Here is a 19100-nt window from a genome sequence, read left to right on the forward strand (position 1 = left end):
TATGTTAATTAGAGTATATCCCAGTAGGCCGGGTTCTAAATCTAATCACTTCTGAGTTATAAAAAGAACAGAGTAGCACAGAGTATGCACACAAGCACACGCAGGGGAAGACAGGCACCATATCAGGATCATCTACAATCAAAGGAACCAAGGCATGCCCAGGACTACCTACAAGGAAGGAATTAACACAGCCAATTCCTGATTTGGACTTTGAGTCTCCAGAGCTGTAAGAAAATTAATTTCTGTTCTTTAAAACCATCCACGTATGTTTCTGTTACAGCAACACTAGGAAACGAAGATGAAGAGAAAGGAGCTGATTGTCTTGGTTTTGGTCAGGACTCCATCCTTGGCCAAGACCATGTCCAGTGGGAGTCATTTCCCAAAGCAGGAACTAAATTTTATTGCAATTAGTAAGGACTTTTTAAGTTTCCACAAGTTTGGATCACCAACTGGTCCTAGTTCTCCCAGGACTTTCCCAGTTTTGAAAAACCCATATCTTGAGAAACCCCTTAGTCCCAGGGCACCCAGCACCCAACATCAACAGGATAATGGGCCAGAGTTGGCCAGTAAAAAATTTCCCAAAGGCAAGCATATTCACAAGACTTTTAATAAAGTGATGTCTAATACTCCATTTTAAGATGTGTGCTATGCTGAACTGGGATCTAATGTCCCCTCTGGTTGTTCCAAGTCCTCAGTGTAGTTACGTTTATACTCAGCCTCAGAGGAGTAAAGAATATGCTTCCAGTGAACCAAACTAAACTGAACTAAATCCTTTGGACTGAATCTCAGAGGGGCTCAGTGTCTTGCCAAAGCTCATACAGATAGTAAGTGGTAGAGTCAGGGTTAGAACTGTTAAATATTAAATAAAATTTAATGGCCATTTGTGCCAGGTGCAAAAAACCTTTCCAAGAGCAAATAAATCAGAATGGCTATTTGTGCCAGGTACAAACCGTGACAGAACAATATGGAATTTTTCAAAGTGTTCTAGCCACAGAAAATCTTCAAAAACAAAAACTTGACGATTAAAAAATGTTTCTGACTCACCATACCAGATTCACCAATTCCCAACAGACAAGTATAACTATGGAACCAATGACAGAAAGACCCCTGCTTTGTAAAACCCTCCTTTCAATTAAAAACATATCTATGATTCAACCTTTATAACTTCCCTCCTGGAAATTCCCTAACTGCTTATAAAAATGCCATACTTCTGCTGCTTAAGCGAGCATCTTGCCACTTTCAGCGTGAATGCTCCCTGTTCATGAACAGCTTATCGCTTAATAAATTCTGTTAACTCTAAATGACTTGTTAATCAGATTTTTCCTTTCAACAGAATGTAAGTCCATGTGACTCGGTACGCGTGCTTCTCCCCAACACTTGCCCCAATCTGGGTGTCCTATACCTCCAAGGCCTTGGAGACTCTAAGGGTCTGTTAGTAGAATGGAGACTTAGCTCCCAGGTAGCTTCAGCAGGGCCTCAGTAGGCCCAGCTCACGAAGGTAAGACTGTGTGTGTGTGTGTGTGTACAGGTTAGTTGATAAAGCCCTGCAGAATATGTCTGGCGCAATCTTCCCCAAGGCAGGAGTCCTTGCGTAACAGGTAGAGAGGAGGGTTTGCAGGAATCATACAGACCCATCCTGCAGTTATGCTGACCTCAACTCATGACCCATCCCCTAAGGGGGCAAGAAAACAACAAGGGCATGAGGGACCCCTGGTCCTGTCTGCAGCTTTCCCCTGCTCGGACCCAACCCTCGGAAGGGGCCTCCCTATATCATGTTCCCTTGGAGGGATTGGGTCAGGCCCCAGAGTTCTCCTTCCTTAAGAGCTCCATAGTCATCTCTCCTCCCCACCTCCTCCATCCTGACCCCAGCCTTCAGAGCCCTAAAGGATCTGACCTCTGCCTCCCTCTCTAACCAGCATCCTGTATACCTCCTCATCCCCTTACTTGATAAGATCCACCCACACTGGCCTTTTTCTGTTCCCTAAATTTTCCAAGCACATTCCCATGTTTAGACTTGTACACTAGCTGTTTCCTCTGCATGAAATATTCTTTCCTCATCTTCATGTGGTGGACCCTCCTCATTATCCACCCATAGGTGTTCTTGCTCTTAATGGAACTCCTAAGTGGGTACAGGATGAAAGGCTTCTGCAAAAATCTCCTTCCTTAGTCCCAAACCCTATACTCTAAGAAGCCAGCCTCAAGACTCTTCACCTTATGTGGACATTTATAAACCAGAAACCTTCCTTTCTGGGTAGAGCGTGTGATTGTGATGGAGGCAAGGAGCCAGACCAGACCACCTTTACCCAAACCAAGAAAGCCTATCCCCAGAATGAAATAATGGGCACATCAGTGGAGCTGGGTCTTTGGCCAAGGCCCAACGACTCCAAGAGTGAAGCTGGGATGCAGGCAGGGCTCAGCAGGACTAATGATTTGGAAAGAGAGAGTAGGACAGTGAGTTGGTCTAAGGTGGTAGAACAGATATGGCAAAGAAGGTTGTCTAAACAGGAATCCTAGTTCCTGGTTCCCAAAGAACTCGGTAGTGTTCCGGAACCATTCAGCCAGGGTCACCAGGGCTGATATGCTGTAAGACTTCATTCATCAAGAGTTCCTTAAAGCACCCACTGTGTGCTGACTTTGTTCTGCATGACATCCAGGCACCTCTCAGGACACAGTAAATGTCTGCATTGCTGGACACTGAGAATCCAACCCAACTTTGAAAGCATCAGTAATTGACCTTCAGGTCTTCATTAAGTGTCTGTCCCATGGGGAATCCTTACCTGTCCCAATAGATGAGTCAGGTTCATCTATTAGACGCTTCTCCTTTGCAAGACTGATCAACATAATAACACTATCTGTGTAAGCATCTGTTCAATGTCTATCTGCCGACTAGCCTGACTGTAAGCTCCACAGTAACTAGCTGGGTCACTGGCTCATTGTTAAGTGTCCAGTAAAGGGTTGAACTAAACAGGTCAATTCTCAGGCCCATCTGAACATTCAGAAGGCAACTGGCAGAAGGTTCTTATCTTGCTATGAGGAAAAAGTCTTCATCTGGGGAGAGGCAGGCAGTTTCAAACCTTCTGTGATCACCCAAAGCCAGGGGCCCAAATAGGATCAAAGAGAAAAGACCCAGGGCAAAAATAAGGCTGTGTGTGGGAAGAACAGGAGAGGCAGAGGTGGCAGCGCTAAGCCCAGAACTGCCAGAGACCAAAATTTCACATCTCTCCCACTACTATGAGGGCTCTCTTTGCCAATCATCATTAGTCTTGGCTAAGATGGCATCCCATATCTCCTCCATTATCATTATCATTATCACCCTCCTCTCTCCTCCCTACCCTCCCACTCCAAACATTTTCATTTCTCTTTGATTCCAAGAACTCAGGACTCCCATGAAGACAGTCTTTGTAAATAGCATTCTCCTGGGCTGGTCTCTAAATATATCTAGAATCTCATCCAAATACAAAGGGGTACCTGACCCAGCACAAATCCTCCCCCAAAAGTCTCCTGCTTATAATGAAACAAAAGAGTGGTTTTCAGAGCAAGATGGTAAATCTGGGGTTACAGACTGGTTGCCAACAGACCTTCTCTGTAAAATAGGGAAATAATGGTTGTTGTTGTTAGTTGCCATTGAGTCAATTCCACCTCATGGTGACTCCGTGTGTGCAGAGTAGAACTGCTCCATAGGGTTTTCAAGGCTCTGATCTTTTGGAAGCAGATCACCAGTCGTGTCTTTTGAAGGTGCTTCTGAGTGGGTTCAAACTGCCAACATTTCAGCTAGTAGTTGAGCACTTAACCATTTTGGCCACCCAGAGACCCGTGGGAATAATGATGCTCATCTCAAATGGGTAATGAGAGAATGCACATAAAGCACTCAGCATAGTGCCTACTAGCAGTTGCTGTATTAGCCGTGGTAGAGCGGCAGCTGTTGCTGAAGTTAAGACCCAGGCACATTTAACCTGCTACTGCAATATGATGAGTCAGCTGCTGCCTTTTCCTGTACCTGTTTCCCTGCCCACCAAACAGAGACAATCTACCTGTCCCTTGGTTGCACCAGAGGGCAATGTAGGCAACACACCCTTCTAAGATAGGCACCCACCCTGCATCTGTCAGTTTGCCATACTGTGGTGGTTCTCGTGTTGCTGTGATGCTGGAAGCTATGCCATCAGTATTACCCACGTTGGAAAGGTCTCACCAGAGCTTCCAGACTAAGACAGACTAGGCATAGCCTGGCGATCTATTTCTGAAGAAACTGGCCAGTGAAAACCTTATGAATAGCAGTAGAACATTGTCTGATATAGTTCTGGAAGATGAGCCCCTCAGGTTGGAAGGCACTCAAAATACAACTGGGGAAGAGCTGCCTCCTCAAAGTAGAGTCAACCTTAATGATGTGGGTGGAGTAAAGCTTCTGGGACCTTCATCTGCTGATGTGGCATGACTCAAAATGAGAAGAAACAGCTGCAAGCATCCATTCAACAACTGTAAGGATGGCGCAGGATCAGGCAGTATTTCATTCTGTTACACATAGGATCAGTATGAATCAGAACTGACTTGATGGGACCTAACAACAAGATAGGCACCCCATGAAGACAAGGCAAGGTTATGGTCATTTATTCACTGTTATTATTTAAGCATTGGCATTAATTTAGAAACAGCTGGGCAGATTTTAGAAGACGCAGTCAAGGTCCTTAGCATTAACTCTCATGGGGCATTTCTCTCAGTGCAGTCTAGCCAGAAGGTCCCTTTGGGTTGAGTGAGGGTGGCAGGACAGGTGAAGAAGGAAAAGCATCAAGAAGGAATCCACTGAGTACAGAAAGAGCCAGCCAGTTAAGAAGGGTCTTAGGTCCTCTCAGCTTTCTCTCTCTGGGCCCTACCTCTTGCCTCTTCTCTGAAGCTCCATAAGGTAGGTGCTTTCATTATGCTTGCCTCTTTCCTTTTATACAAATCTGCTCTCAGGGGACAGCCCTACATATTTGTTTATACTAACATGGAAATGACTGTTGGGGCTTTATGGTAGCTCATTTTCATAAGGGGAAAAGCTTTCTATCAATGATTACCTGCAAATTAGTAAGAGAGGCAGAGAGCCTTCCCAAAGACTCAAAAATCACACTGCCTGCTCTATCTGGAAAACAGTGGGTGTTCTATAGCCTGGCTGTGGCAGGGGGATCAGGCCCACGTGGGTACAGCTAAACTGACTGAGCAACTTTTGAATCCTCCACCCTCTTCCTGGAATTACAAAGTGGGGAAGGATCCCACTGTGGAGGTGAGGACAGGGGACACTAGATAGAGCAGAGGTATGTAAAGTAGGGAGGGATTATTGATCCAAAAGCAGTTCTCAGGGGAAGCAAAGCTGCCAGGAAGGAACGCAGAGTTCACTGTTTCTTCAAAGTGTGATTGTCAATGTAATGGAGAGTTAGGGGCTCTGCCTTCCAGCTCTCTGGCGTACCCTCGGCCTCCCCCCTCAGGCCATCCTTGCCCATGAGGCATCTGGCTGTGGGCAGGATGCTCATGAGGAGCTCATCTCATGGGCAGGTGCAGCCAACCTGGATATCTCAGGGACCTCTCATCTCCATCGCAGCTTGGGACTGAGATAAAGCTTGGATCAGATTATACTACCTGGTAGGGATTCAGGTTACCAGAGAGGGTCAGAGCAGAGACAGCGAAAAGCACTGCCAGGGAGTGTCACCTGCCCTCCCCGTACGGTGGGCCCAGCCAGCAGCCATCTTGGCTCAGAACCATGTGATGCTGAGGTGAAAGGGCCTGGCCTCCAGCAGCTCCCGTGAAAGGGGCTCCAGCATAGGAGAAACAGAGATGGGTCAGAGCCAGCCCTGGAACACAAACACCGGTATATTTCATGTGCACGAATGTGGAATGGAGAGACAGAGACCAACACAGACACAGAGCAGGCGATGGATGCACAAACCAGTCGTGTCCTTCTGAAGAACTGCCTGCAGTTGGAAAACAGTTTTACCCACTTAAAGGCCCTTTTGCAGAGTCAGGGCCTACAGCTGCTCCAGGTCTGGGGTGGCCTTGGGGTGGAAGGCACTCTCCTTGCCTTAGCCATTAACTCCTTGAGGGCCAGGCCCTCTCTCCTTTCTGCATCCCCTGACAATGTGTCTGCACAACTCAGTTTCATAAATATAGGTTCTCAGGAACTGACCCACTCAGCAGCTGCCTCCCCAGGAGACCCATGCAGAGCAAGGGACCAGGACAAAAGGACTTCACAGGCACTCCCCAGGTATTATTGCTGTGAATAAGCAGAGGCCATTGTGACTCACTGGCACTGAAGAGGGGATAGGGCACACGGGATGGAATGCAGACGTCAGAAGCGATTCAACCATGCAGGGCAGCACATTGCTCTCTGACTCAGAGATGCTGCCACATCCAGTGGAGAGAGGCCCACGACACTAGAGGTTCATAAACAGCGGGCCTACTCCCCACAGGCCTCCCCCATTGCTTTGGCAGGGCTGGATGCCTCCAAACGTTGAATCCCTGGGTACTAAGGGATTGGGGTCCTGCAGATGCCAAAAAAAAGCCAGAGCTGAAGTCTGGGCTACTCGGTGAGATCTGAACCTGCAGATGCCACGGTCTGGCCAAGAAGAGGTGCCTCCCTGTGCTGGGGTGGGGGCTCTGTGCCCTAGGGGCAGTGACAGCAACAGGCACCTAGATGAAGCGGAAACACAATGTTCCGTGTGTTTCCATGCAGGCAGGTCTATGCCGGTACCTCCTGCACTTGGGAGTTTATAGGGCCCAGAATGAACATGGTGCAAGGGCTTGCTGTGGCAGAGAATTAGTGAGGCCTTAAGCTGGGAGACATCAGCAAACTGTCACCAGATTCAGTTGTGAGAGGGGAGGACAAAGGTAGATGGTGTGGTCTAGGGGTCCCCATGGGGGTCCTGGAGGGAAATTAGTGTCCAGGAGACTGAGGTAACTTGGAATGAGGGGAGGATACCAAGGAAACAATTGTCCAGATGGAATAGGGAATCCACACAATACCTCCCTCTGAGATCCCCTCCACCTGCAGATGGGGAGCAATCACCTCCACTGGAAGCCTGGCTCCCTGTAACCCCCAAAGGCCTGGATTTGGGGCCACAATAAAATCAGGCTGGCCTCTGCAGAATCTAGTTAATCCCTGGATTGAGGGGCCTGCCCAGAAAACGGAGCCCCAGTGGCATAGTGGTTAAGAATTTGGTTGCTAACCAAAAGGTGGGCAGTTTGAATCCACCAGTCGCTCCTTGGAAACCCTGTGGGGCAGTTCTACTCCATCCTACAGGGTTCCCGTGAGTTGGAATCAACTGGACAGGGTCCACTGCAGAAAACAATCCTGCCAAATGCCTTTTTCTTGGGCCCAAGACACCACTCCTGCTGCCACCCCACCTCGCCCTGGCCTGCACCGTCTGCTCAGTCTAGGAGCTGCCCCACAAGGAAGAGGAGATCTCTCCGTGGGTGGTATCATTTTTAATGATCTATAAAAAAGGGAATGCTAATTTCTACCTAAGAGTCCTAGTGTGGTCAGGAAGAGACCCTGTACCATGGGATGGGCTGCGTTCCGGCTAGCCCCTCCCCTTGGGGAGTAGGGTCGGAGCCGGAAGTAAGCTGGAGGGAGGATTTTACCTGTCCACTGCCAGTCACGGACCTGTCACAGGGGAAGGGTGAGGACAGCCACTAAGATGACAATGCCTGCAAGTGTAGCAGGGATAATACTGCTTAAGGAGTAAGCTCAAAGGGTCCTTGCTGGGAGGGGGTGGGAGACAGGGGGCAGCCCTGAGAAGCTTTTGCTCCAAGGCTGGGATTCTGGCAGAACCAGAACTGATCCCTCCCCACTCCGGATGCTCCAAGGAACCTTCCAAGTCTGAAAGGACTCTTCTTTTTTCTTCCTCGCTCATTCTCCATGGGTCTCCAACACTGGCAATGGGTTCCTCCATCCCCTAGAAAGCTAGATTGCCCAATTGGCTTGAAAAATAACCAATCAGCATAGATGACCTAGAATTCTCTGTCTTTACTCTCACCAAACTGTTTTGTCTCTAGACTCCCACTATGAATTCACAGGGTCCATCTTGGCCTGGCTGTGCATTGGGGGTATAATTAGTTTTCGACGGGATGACTATGGGGAGGGGGCAAGGAGAGCACAAGGGACACTGCCACAGCCCACCAAACAGGGTGGGAGGTGTGGTGTGGGGCTCCCTAGTCATCAGAACAGTGAGGGGGCAGCTACAAGAGGACAGTGTAAGGTCTGTCTCAGGGTCCTATCTCCGGCAGCTGCTGCGTTGGATTTAGGGATGGGGGCAGGGGTGAGTGGAATGATTGACAAGGATGAAAGGGCTGCCTAGTGGTAAAAGCTCTGAAAATAAGAGAGAAAAGGGGGAAACGCCACCGAACACACGGGGATTAAAACCTCCAAAAGCCCAAGGTTGGTGGGAATCCAGCACCAGGAGGGCCCCGAGAAGGCCAAGGGAGCAGCGTGGGGCCCTGGGGGAGGGTAGAGGAGCCAAAGGAAGGCCTCCCAACCTTTGCAGACCAGCCCTGCTGCCAAGCAGCCTCGTGGCTGCCCAGTCTCTCCTTAGGCTGTAGCTCAGCAGGCCCCCAGGGAGGTATTGGTTGCAAGCAAGCACCTGAATATTGCCTAATGGAACCAGCCAAAGCCCAACTAGACCCAGGTGAGAGGGAGAGAGGTGACTGCAGCAGCAGCAGCAGCCGCCGCCCAAAGCCTCTTCAGGCCTTCCCTCTCACCTTCTGCCCCATTCTCAAAGTCCCTTAGCCAGGACAGGGTCTGATGCTTCCACAGTAGTCCAATCGCTGCTCAGCCACAGGCCTCCCACTGCCATCCTCTGAGCTAGGCTGTGATCCATGGTCCCTTCCCAACGTCCCTCTGTGGCCTCCACATCCCCCCCTCCCCCAGACACTTGACAAGGGCCCCTCCCATAGCCAGTCTACAGTGGAGGATACGGAGGCTGCGTCTGCCCCATATGACAAGCCAGGTGGGGCTTGTGCTGTACAGAAGCGGCCAACCCCACCTGCTCGGTCTTTGTCCGTGGGTTCTATGAGAGACCCCCAGGCTCCACCAGCCAGCTGCCCACTCAGTCAGTCTTGATGTGGCCGTTGGCCAGGGCGAGGGGGCTGCCTGGCTCCCCAGGCTCAGCGTCCTTGTCAAAACGCAGGCGGAGGGTGTTTCGGATGATGAACTGCTCCATGATGAGGGCCCCACAAAACCAGGGCACGGCGTACTCCAGGGTGATGAGGCCCATGAAGTCAAAGTCAAACTGGGAGTAGTCCCAGGGGCAGGCGTTGAACTGGCGCAGGATGAAGCCAGTGGTGAACTCCCACAGGTAGGTCCAGAACGTGTAGATGAGGCAGCGCACCAACAGGGGGCAGCGGCCCCGTAAGCGCAGGTACATGCGTTCCACGATGAGGATGGAAGTGCCATAGATGAAGAGGGCCCACACACTTGTGACCCCTGGGAACTTCCAGTTAAAGTTCAATACGAACTCCCAGGCTGCCGTGAACATCACCTCACAGAAGTAGCCATGGATAGCGTACAGGTACCAGCGGGACAGTGCCGTCAGGGGCTCCGCGGAAGCCATGGTGTCTACTGGGGCTGCCTACTGGGGACACAAAGGAGACAGGTGAAGGAGGGACAGAGTCCTCAATTCTGCCTTCCCACCACCCAGCCCAAGTCTCTGGTATGACCACGCTGGAGGGGATTGCAAACCTGCCTCTCTCTACCTCTTTCCTCTCTTGTTACCAACCATATTCTTTATCATCATCCATGTTCATTATTTTATTTCATATTCCTTACCCTTGCCAGTTGGGCATGAGAACAACAACCTCCTTAGCTTCCTCTGAGCAACTCTACTCAAATGCTACTTGGCTACACTCCCTATAGTAAGCTTAGATTATCTGCATTCAATTGAAGAGTTAGTTGTCCTAGCACACCAATCACCCACATCTCTGGGCTACTAGGAGTCCCGAGGTAGCACAAATAGTTAAGTGCTGGACTACTAACCTACAGGTTGGCAGTATAAACCCACTCAGGCACCTCAGAAGTAAGGCCTGGCAATCTGCTTCCGAAAGGTCACAGCCGTGAAAGCCCACAGAGCAGTTCTACTTCACATGTGGGGTCACCATCAGTCAGGACTGACTCAACAGCAACCAACAACAGCTGATTCCTCAGTCCATCTCTTTCCCCACTTCTTCTCAAGCCCATTCCCTCATATTTCTGAGATCTTTCTAAGCAATCCATCACATTTGTCTTTAACTGTTAGATTAAATGGAGTTTTTGTGTTTAGCTTCAACACTGAGGGGAAATTAGTGGACTCACAGGAGTCTTCCCCTCTGCTTCGTATTCCTTCCCCCTCCACCATTAAACCCCACTCTGTCTTCAAGTTTCTCAGCTCCCATCCTGCTTCCCCAAAGACTGACCCAGCCCACAGGCTCTGCTTTCTCCTAGCCCTCCTCCAGCAACTGTCTGGACTACTCCCCTGGCCCTTTACCAAATGCCATGCTATTTACTATTCTGAGGTACATGCCCTCTTGACCCAATTAGCCTGTGAACGAACTCCTTGAGGTCAGGACTGTTTTACTGTCCTCTCTTCTGCAGCTTTGGCACAGACCTCTACTGAGCAGCACTCTCTAAACGTCATGTGTTGTTTTACATGGAGCGTACAGTGGGAGAATTCAGGGTTGCATCAAGAACTGCGAGAGCAGGCCACGAGGAGATGAGTCCCAGTGCTGCCAGCTGCCAGTGGCCACTCTGTTAAGGCCCTCTCCAAGAAGTGAGAGGGGACAGGGGTTAACGGGTTGATATCTGCAGTCTGCCTACCTGTCTGGGAATCCCTGTCTCATCTTTCAACTAAAGCAGGCCTAGCCACAATAGCCACCCATGCGCATTGCTCTGTGGTCTTTCAAGCACTTTGATTCATATTTTGTCATTGGTTCTTACAAAAGCAAGACTCTTGTGAGGGGAGATAGTGTTACCCCGTTTTTAGGTAAGGCAAGCTCAGAGAGGGGAGGTCCTTGTCCCAAATCTCAGAGCCAGTAAATGGCAGGGCTGAGACTGGAACCTAAATTCCTTGATTTCTACTTCAATGCTCATCTTACTGCATAATATTGCCCACTTCACAGACACATGTGCCTGACGTCACTCTCCGGCTCGGAAACATTCAATGGTTCCCCATTTCCTAATGAAAAACTGCAACATTCTTGGCCTGTATTTAAGACTCTTCATGATCTCACCCCAATTTACCTTTTCAGCTTTATCTCCCTTTATTCTCACAGTCCAGCTCTATCTGGCCTCCATGCCTTGCTAAACCATTCTGTTTGGTGTACCTTTCTCTCACCTTCCCAAGTACAAACCCAGTTTATAGGTGACCTTCTCATCTACCCCAGTTAGAAGTCCTCTCTCCCGCCCTTCTCCCGCCCTTCTCCCGCCCTTCTCCCGCCCTTCTCCCGCCCTTCTCCGCCCTTCTCCCGCCCTTCTCCCGCCCTTCTCCCGCCCTCTCCCTCCCTCTCTCTGGTACAGATTATTCTGTTATAGTAATCACTTGCCATCTCCACCCAGATCCTTCTTGTGTTCTACACCTACATGTCCTACTCCTTCCTGGACACTCCACCTAAATGTCCCACTGGCACCTTAAACACCTTTCCAAAGAATCCACAGGGATTGGTTCCATGATACCCAAATCTGCAGATGCTCAAGTCCCTTACATAAAATGGCGTATTATTATTTGCATAGCTCAGGAAGGAACAGTGTTTCGATTGAAGTGGAATAGTTATGATCGGGCCAGGTTAGTGTGGATGCGTGACACGCGGGATCCAAGCAGGCACTTTGAAGGACAGCCACATTCGGGCTTCCCGCCGCAGGCTGCCCTCAGAGCCTGGGGTCCTTCAGGTAGGAGGGCCTGGGTTACTATGGATGCTGCACATACGTGGTGCAGAGGGTGCTAGGTCCTGGGCCCACCAACTTTGTTCTCTTGGTGTGGACCCAAGACTTCTGCCGCATGTCCAGTCAGGCCAGGTCAGGCCAAGAATCACCGAGAGTAAATTCCTGACCCCGTTCCTAGTGTCCTCACTTGTCCAAACTGTGTCAGGGTGCGGCTGCCTCTGTCTCCCTGGGAACTTCTTCCTTCACAGCCACATACCTTTCCTCAGGAAACCCTACCTTGGCTTGCGCTGGCCTCCGCCTTACCCCTAGGCCCTTGAGTTTTGCCCCCCACCCGACCCCCAATGTTTTCAGTCAGCAGTTGGTTGAATCTGTGGATGTAAACTCGTGGATACAGAGGGCCAACTGTATCTGCTTTCCTCCTATGCCCCCATCCTGGTTAATGGCACCACCATGCACCCAGTTAGAAGCCAAAATCCCTGGAGTTATTTGAGGTTCTTCTACCATATGAATATCTAACGTAAACTCCTCGACAGTAAGGATCATGTCTATCTGGCAGTATCCCAGTACCTAGAATAGTGCCCAGTACACAGCAAGCATTCAGTACAAACATGAAGACATTTCTTAATCAATTAGCTATTTGCTACATAACAAATCATCCCAAAACTCAGCAGCTTAAGTCAACTATCATTTATTATTACTGGATGGTAACATCACAGGTGATTTTTCCTTCTTTATCCTTTTCTGTAAGCCCTAAAATTTTTCTAACGAGCATGTACAATTTTATAAAAATAAATTTCTATCTTGAAAACTTTTGTTGAATAAATATGCATTAATCATGTTTGTACCTTGTACATAGAAGATGCTCTATAAATTTGCTGGACAAGTGAACCTGAGGAAACCTGAAATCATGTAAAATAAAAGCCAGTTCCTCCCAGGGCTTTGAACCGTTCATTCCTGTTCCCATGCCTGCTGAGAATTTCACTCCCACCCCAGATATACTGAATCAGACTCTACGTTTGAAAAAGATCCCCAGGTGATTCTTATGTATAATAAATTGTGAGAACCACTGCTCTACTAGTGGTTCTCAAAATCGGTCCCTAACCAGCAGCATTAGCATCACCTGGGAACTTGTTAGACATGCAAATTCCCAGCTGGGGTTCGAACCTAAACCAATCAGTTGGAAGCCCTGGTTGCTACTTTCTGAGCCACCCCCAACAACAAACCATGACTCACAGGTATGGTGTGGTGGCTAAGCACAGGGGCTCCATACATCAACTGCCTGGGTCTGAGTCCCAGCTGATGCTCCTACCTGACCTCTCTGTGCCTCAGTTTAATAATAAGGAGAACGGGATAACAATAAGGATAATAGGGTAATAAGAGTAACTACCTGAGGGTTATTGTGAGGATGAATGAGCTAATACATACACACAAATTAGAATACAGCAAGAGCTCAAGAGATAGTAGCTATCATTTTTGGCCTGGTGCCAGGCTTCCTGGACAGCCCCTCTCTCTTTGTGTGCCATCTCCTGCCTGAGGCAGGGTCCCTCTGCTCTACCCTCACCAGCCACCGGGCAGCCTCCCTTGCCAAGCAGGTTAGGTCTTCACCTCACTCACAGCAGCAACCTGGCTGCGAAAACAATAATCCCACATACAGCCTGTGGGAAAAAGAAAACCCAGCTGAGGAGAGGGAGCAGGAGCTCCCAGCTTCCATGAGGCTGAGGAGGGTTTAATTAAAGGGGAGGGATCTCAGAGCCAGGCTTCTAAGGGTCAGGCTTGAAAACAGGGTTGAATGAAAGGGTGAGTGTTCATGGCAGTCTCTTGCTTGGTTGTTAACCCATTGAGGTAAGGAGAGAACAGGCTCCAGGGAAACCCACCAGGAAGCAGCCAATGGCCCTGGGGCAAGCAGGGGGCCACACGGGTGATGATCTAAAGGCCACTCTGCAGCTTGCCCTGATTCAGGCCCTGTGAGCTTTGGTCTATTCCCCCATCTTGCACCCTCATTCCCAGCTCCTCCCAGCCCATAGAATTGGGGAGAGGGGCTTCCCAGTCAGAGGTGCTGATCCGCAGCTGCCGGGGCCATGGTGAGTGGATTTCATCACCCTCATCAGCTCCCCAGCTTGCTGTGGATTTAGAAACACTGCTCACTTTGCCTCTGATCTCGTCTTTGGCCTCCCAGCCAGTAATAGTTCAGAGGCCCCAGTCTCTCTGGAGATGGTGACTTGGAAGAGCTGGACTACAAAACCCTATTAGCAGAAGAGAGATTAAAGGAGGAGCTGCCAAGGGAGAAAGGAATGAATCTATGAGCTACTGGGAACAGGGTGAGCCTGAGGCCTGGATTCCGTTTCTAGGCAGCAGGAAAAACTCAGGTAGGTAAAGAGGAAACATACCTAAGCAAGGTCAGAACGCATCCGAGGAGTGGTCCAGGCAAGACGAACGGAGGAAACGGAAAGACCTGGGTGGGGGCAGAGGATGGGGTGAAGAACAGGGAGAGGAATAGGAGCCAGTGTCCTCAGTGGGGATGCCAGCTCACACTGGTGGGAGAGATGCTGAGATTAGAGATGCAACACTGGCTTGCTGGGTTTTCAGAACTCCATTCCCCAAACTCAATTCTAATCACAGGAGCCATGCTTACACTTTGAGCTGGAGCAGGTCCCCCCACCCTCTGCTGGGCCTGACATACCCTAGTCCCTGCCCAGGCATTCCCCCCACCTGACCCCTTTGCCCAGGACCCTTCCCATACCTCCTTCCATGACCCTGGGACCAGAGCCCTGGGAAAGCCAGCAGCGGAAGAGCCAGGAGCTCACAGGACGTTGGCCTCCTCCTGGTGACAAACACAACCATCTTGAGGACTGTGGCATGAAGAGGGAGGAGCCCAGGGAGGAACGTTCAGGGTGGAGTAAAGAGGAGAGTGCAGGCAAGACTGGAAGCAGAAGAAAAGGGTTTGGAGAGCAGTGGATGGTTTCACAAGCAGAATTTTGGGAAATAACATTCAAATATAAGAGCCCTCCTGCTTGTTGACAAAAGGGCCAGGAACACACAGTCCCAGCAAAGGGCCAGAACTCAGGTGACTTGTCAGGCCAGGGAACTGCCTCTCCAAGAGGACCGGTGATGGGGAAAGGAGCTCCCTAGAAGCATCTCCTGTGATGGTGATGCTCTCAGAGTTGGCTGAGGGAGGCCAAGGTTAGAGAGAGCAGAGGGGGAAGGGTGAAGAGACCATCAGAGAAGTCAAAGACAGGCTGGAGGCCAAACAAGAGGGAAGGATTGCCCTTGGCTTTGCCAGAAACTCACATGTCATTCCAGGAAGTGAAGGTGCCACAAAATAATGACTCTGTGAATTTTTGTCCAAACAGGGGACCCCCTTGCTAGAAAATCGGGATTCCCCCTTCCATGTAGCCAGGCCTTCCTCTCTCAACCTATTCACTTTCCATGTTTCACTCCCATCCCCAGGCACCACAATCACTACATCCCATGCTCTGGGGAGACAAGGCCCTCCTAGGGGGCCTTTGAGAAAAAGGCAGTGGGGGAACAGCTTCAGAGACCCTGAGTCCAGTCCCCTGGATGGGAGGGGAATGGAGTTAACAAGGAGAGGGCAATTGTTCTTACCTCTGGGTGCAAGATGCAAGGTCTGAAACTTCTGAGCTTCCCTTGCAGTTACCAAGTTCAGGGGGAGGGAAACATGGGCTCGATTCAGGGCCGAGGGGAAACAAGTAGAGGGAAACCCCTGTGGCCACTGTCTGGCTCAAATGCCAGAGTTCACCCTCTCTTGCTGTGGGCATCTCCAAGGAAAGCCCCCTGGGATCAGTGACTCGGTAGGTCTTGATGGGTCCTCCCTCCAGCTCCCAAGTCACAATAAGAGGTCTTCTCAGCACTTCACATATGTTAACGCAGATAATCCTTGGGTCTGCTTTACAGATAGGGAAAGTGAGGCAGAGAGAGGCTAAATAATTGCCTAAATTTTGCAGCTTTAAAAGGCAGGGCTGGGATTCAAACCCAGTAAGCCTGGCTCCAGAGCCTTCGCTCCCAATCAGCATACCACACTGCCCCTGAGGCTGACTGCAGGATCCTCAGAGGGCACTACTGATTTCTGAGTTTCTGCTTCTGGGAGGCTGGGAAGATGCATGGAGAGAGACAGGAGGTGAGGAGAAAAGCATGCGTTTCCAGGTGGATCATCAGTGAAGCTCAGAGCTGGGTGTCGGAGCTACTGAAGGCACCCAGCCCATTTCTCTGGCCACATTGAGGCAGAACCACATGAAGATCCTCCAAGGTTAAAGCTGACCTCACAAGACCAGGGCAGCAACCGCCCCCATGGGGCCTCAAGGCAGGTGCCATTCAAAGGCCCCTCACCATTCTGACTCATAACACACATAAAAAAGACCGGACTTACTGGTCTGACAGAGACTGCAGAAGCCCCGAGAGTATGGCCCCTGGACACCCTTTTAATTCAGTAGTGAAGTCACTCCTGAGGCTCACCCTTCAGCCAAAAATTAGACAGGCCCATAAAACAAAACAAGACTAAATGGGCACACCAGCCCAGGCTTGGGGACAGGAAGGCAGGAGGGGACAGGAAAGCTGGTTATGGGGAACCCAAGGTCGAGAAGGGGAGAGTGTTGACATGTCGTGGGGGTGGAAACCAATGCACAAAACAACATGTGTATTAATTGTTCGATGAGAAACTAATTTGTTCTGTAAACCTTCATCTAAAATACAAATTTTTTAAAAAAAAGACCCCCCACCACACATTTCCCAGGGCCTCCCTGACCGCCAGCCCACTTTCAGAGCTGTTGGGAATCTCAGATGGCCCAGCCCAGCAGAAATGCCAGCCAAGAGCAGTGACCAGCATGCAGGCTGCCCAGAGGAGCCATCTGCCCAAAGCAGCAGCAGCCAGAGTGTCAGAATCCTTCCACACATGGTGGCAGGTGGGGGGGAATTTTCAGGGGTCTTGGATACTAAGCAAAGCCCAGCTAGGAAGGCCAGAGGGGCAAGCTGACTTGGGGAATGGAGCCAGCCCTGGAACAGAGGTCCACTAGGGCTCAAGAAGCAAAGGTCACCCTGGAGGTGGGGCCCACAGCCCAGGCATCCTACATTGCCAGGAATGTTCTTCCCATACCTTCACATGGCTGTCTCCCTGTTGTCATTCAGCTCTCAGCTCAGCTGTCATCCCTCAGAGGCCTTCTCTGATCTCCCAATCCAAAATAGCCTCCCTGTCACTGATATCATCCCCTTTTACTGTCTTCACAGCATTTATCACTCTGACATCTTGCTACTTGTTTATCATTTGTCTCCCCCCATTAGAATGAAAGGTCCATGAGGGCAGGGACTGTGTCTTATTCTCTGTTGGGTCACCAGTGCCTAGAACAGTGCCTGGCAATAATACCTAATAATACCTGTGGAATGAATGGCTGACCCAAACTGACCCAGGTCCTTAGACACTGGTGAGGGCAGGTGTAAACAGCTAGCTGGCTCAAGCTCTCTTCCTCTCCCCTGTCTTGGGAAGTATAGCTTCTTTTAATTTTAGTATTTTAAATCTGTTAGTTTTTTTCTGATTACAAAAGTAACATATACTCACAGCTGAAATTTAAACTTACAGAAGTGAATGCCTTAGAAAGGAAAAGCCACCCATGATCTCACATCTTAGAGAAAGTCACTATCAATAATGTATTTTGTTATTGTCCAGGTTAAATTTTATTTCAAAAGAAGCAAACCTATGCATTATAGAAAGAAAAAAATTCATAATTTCACCAATTATCATTTCCCCCTCATAATCCTTTCTCATAATTATATTTTATAAGTTATCATAATGTACTTATTCTATAACCTGACATTGCCATTTACAATATCATAACCATTTTCCAAGTGGTTATACAGCCCATGTGCTCACTGTTTTCATGGCTATGTAATATTCCATCAAATGAAAAACTGTCATTTACTTTACCTAGATGTTCAACAAGGTACCCATTGCCGTCGAGTCAATTCCTACACATAGCGACTCTATAGGCAGAGTAGAACTGCCCCATAGGGTTTCCAAGCCTGTAATCTTTACAGAAGCAGCCTTGTCTTTCTCCTGCGGGGTGGCTGGTGGGTTTGAACCGTCGACCTTTTGGTTAGCAGCTGAGCACTTAATCACTGTACCACCAGGGCTCCTTGTTCAACAAAGGAACAATAATTATTTTCCCATTTCCAATATTACAAATGACAACACAAGAAACAGCTAATATGCCTGCAACAAAAGAATTCAGCCTTTTTCTTCACTGAGACTATTTCCTAAGGAAAGAGTTAATGGATAAGTCCAGGAGAAGAATCACTGGATGGAAGGGTACGACGGTCTTAAGGCTGATGATGTAGATTGCTCTGGGGAGCTCTGTGTTATATGGGGAATAGGTCCCTGCCTGAGTCACTGCATTCCCACAGAGGCCTCCACGACCATCTCTCTACCCTCCACCTCACCCCCATAGTCCAAGCTCACTCATACCATCCTGGCTACAAACCAACTCAAGACCACATTTCTGAAAGACCCTCCAAAAACAAGCATTTTTTAAGCCCAGGCTGAGTGGAAAGCAGATTTTGGCCCTTTGCCCTAAAGCTGAGAAATATCTGGTTACTATTCGAAGGCTCAGGACTCCTGTGGACCAGCCCACAGCTCCTCAAAGTGCGTCCAGTCAGGATCGCAAAACCCTAGTCCTCCTGCCCTGCCTCAGGGGAAGCCCCCTTCCTTCCTACTGGTCCCTGATCCCACACCGGACTGTCTGCGCCTGCACAGACCTAACAGCCTTCGGGCCAGACAGGTCTCTGGGGCTTGGCAAAGCAGCCAGTTGCCAGCTTTTAAAGCATCATCAAGGGAAAACCAGAGGCTGAGGCTAGACAGAAAGGCCAGGTGAGGACAGGCAAGGCCTCCCAACCTGGATGGAGCTTGTCTTGGCTAAGGAGGAGACACTGCTGAAACGTGGCGAAACCAACAGAGGACTTGCTCCTCCCGACCCCGCAGCGGGCACTTTTACGGCAGCTACCAGCTACCACTCGCTGCAGAGCCAACTCCAACGCAGGGCAACCCCATGTGCATCAGTGGAATTGCCCCATAGGGTTTCCGTGGCTGTGACTTTTCAGAAGTGGATCACCAGACCTTTCTTCTATGGCTCCTCTGAGTGGGTTCGAACCACCAACTTTCTGATTAGCAGCTAAGCACTTAACCTTTTGCTCTGCCCAAGTAAGACTCTACAAATCCTCTCAC

General features: G+C 49.7%; 1 protein-coding gene across 15 annotated transcripts in view; it reads right to left on the reverse strand.

Annotated features, from left to right (window-relative positions):
• Nucleotides 1-1282: 1282 nt before the first annotated feature.
• The window catches only part of TMEM229B (transmembrane protein 229B), a 57753-nt gene continuing 39935 nt past the window's right edge, over nucleotides 1283-19100 (reverse strand). For 10 of the 15 annotated variants that reach the window (XM_049898895.1, XM_049898896.1, XM_049898891.1 and 7 more), the window contains one exon: nucleotides 1283-9596. In XM_049898895.1, the coding sequence (XP_049754852.1) occupies nucleotides 9072-9575 (504 nt within the window). In that variant the 5' untranslated portion in view covers nucleotides 9576-9596 and the 3' untranslated portion in view covers nucleotides 1283-9071. Of the gene's footprint in view, nucleotides 9597-14262; nucleotides 14407-14615; nucleotides 14697-19100 lie in introns of all 15 variants that reach the window. The other 5 variants (XM_049898903.1, XM_049898899.1, XM_049898902.1 and 2 more) reach the window with 5 other exon arrangements.

Source organism: Elephas maximus, chromosome 10 (assembly GCF_024166365.1).
Source record: "Elephas maximus indicus isolate mEleMax1 chromosome 10, mEleMax1 primary haplotype, whole genome shotgun sequence".
In the NCBI taxonomy this organism is placed as follows: domain Eukaryota; kingdom Metazoa; phylum Chordata; class Mammalia; order Proboscidea; family Elephantidae; genus Elephas; species Elephas maximus.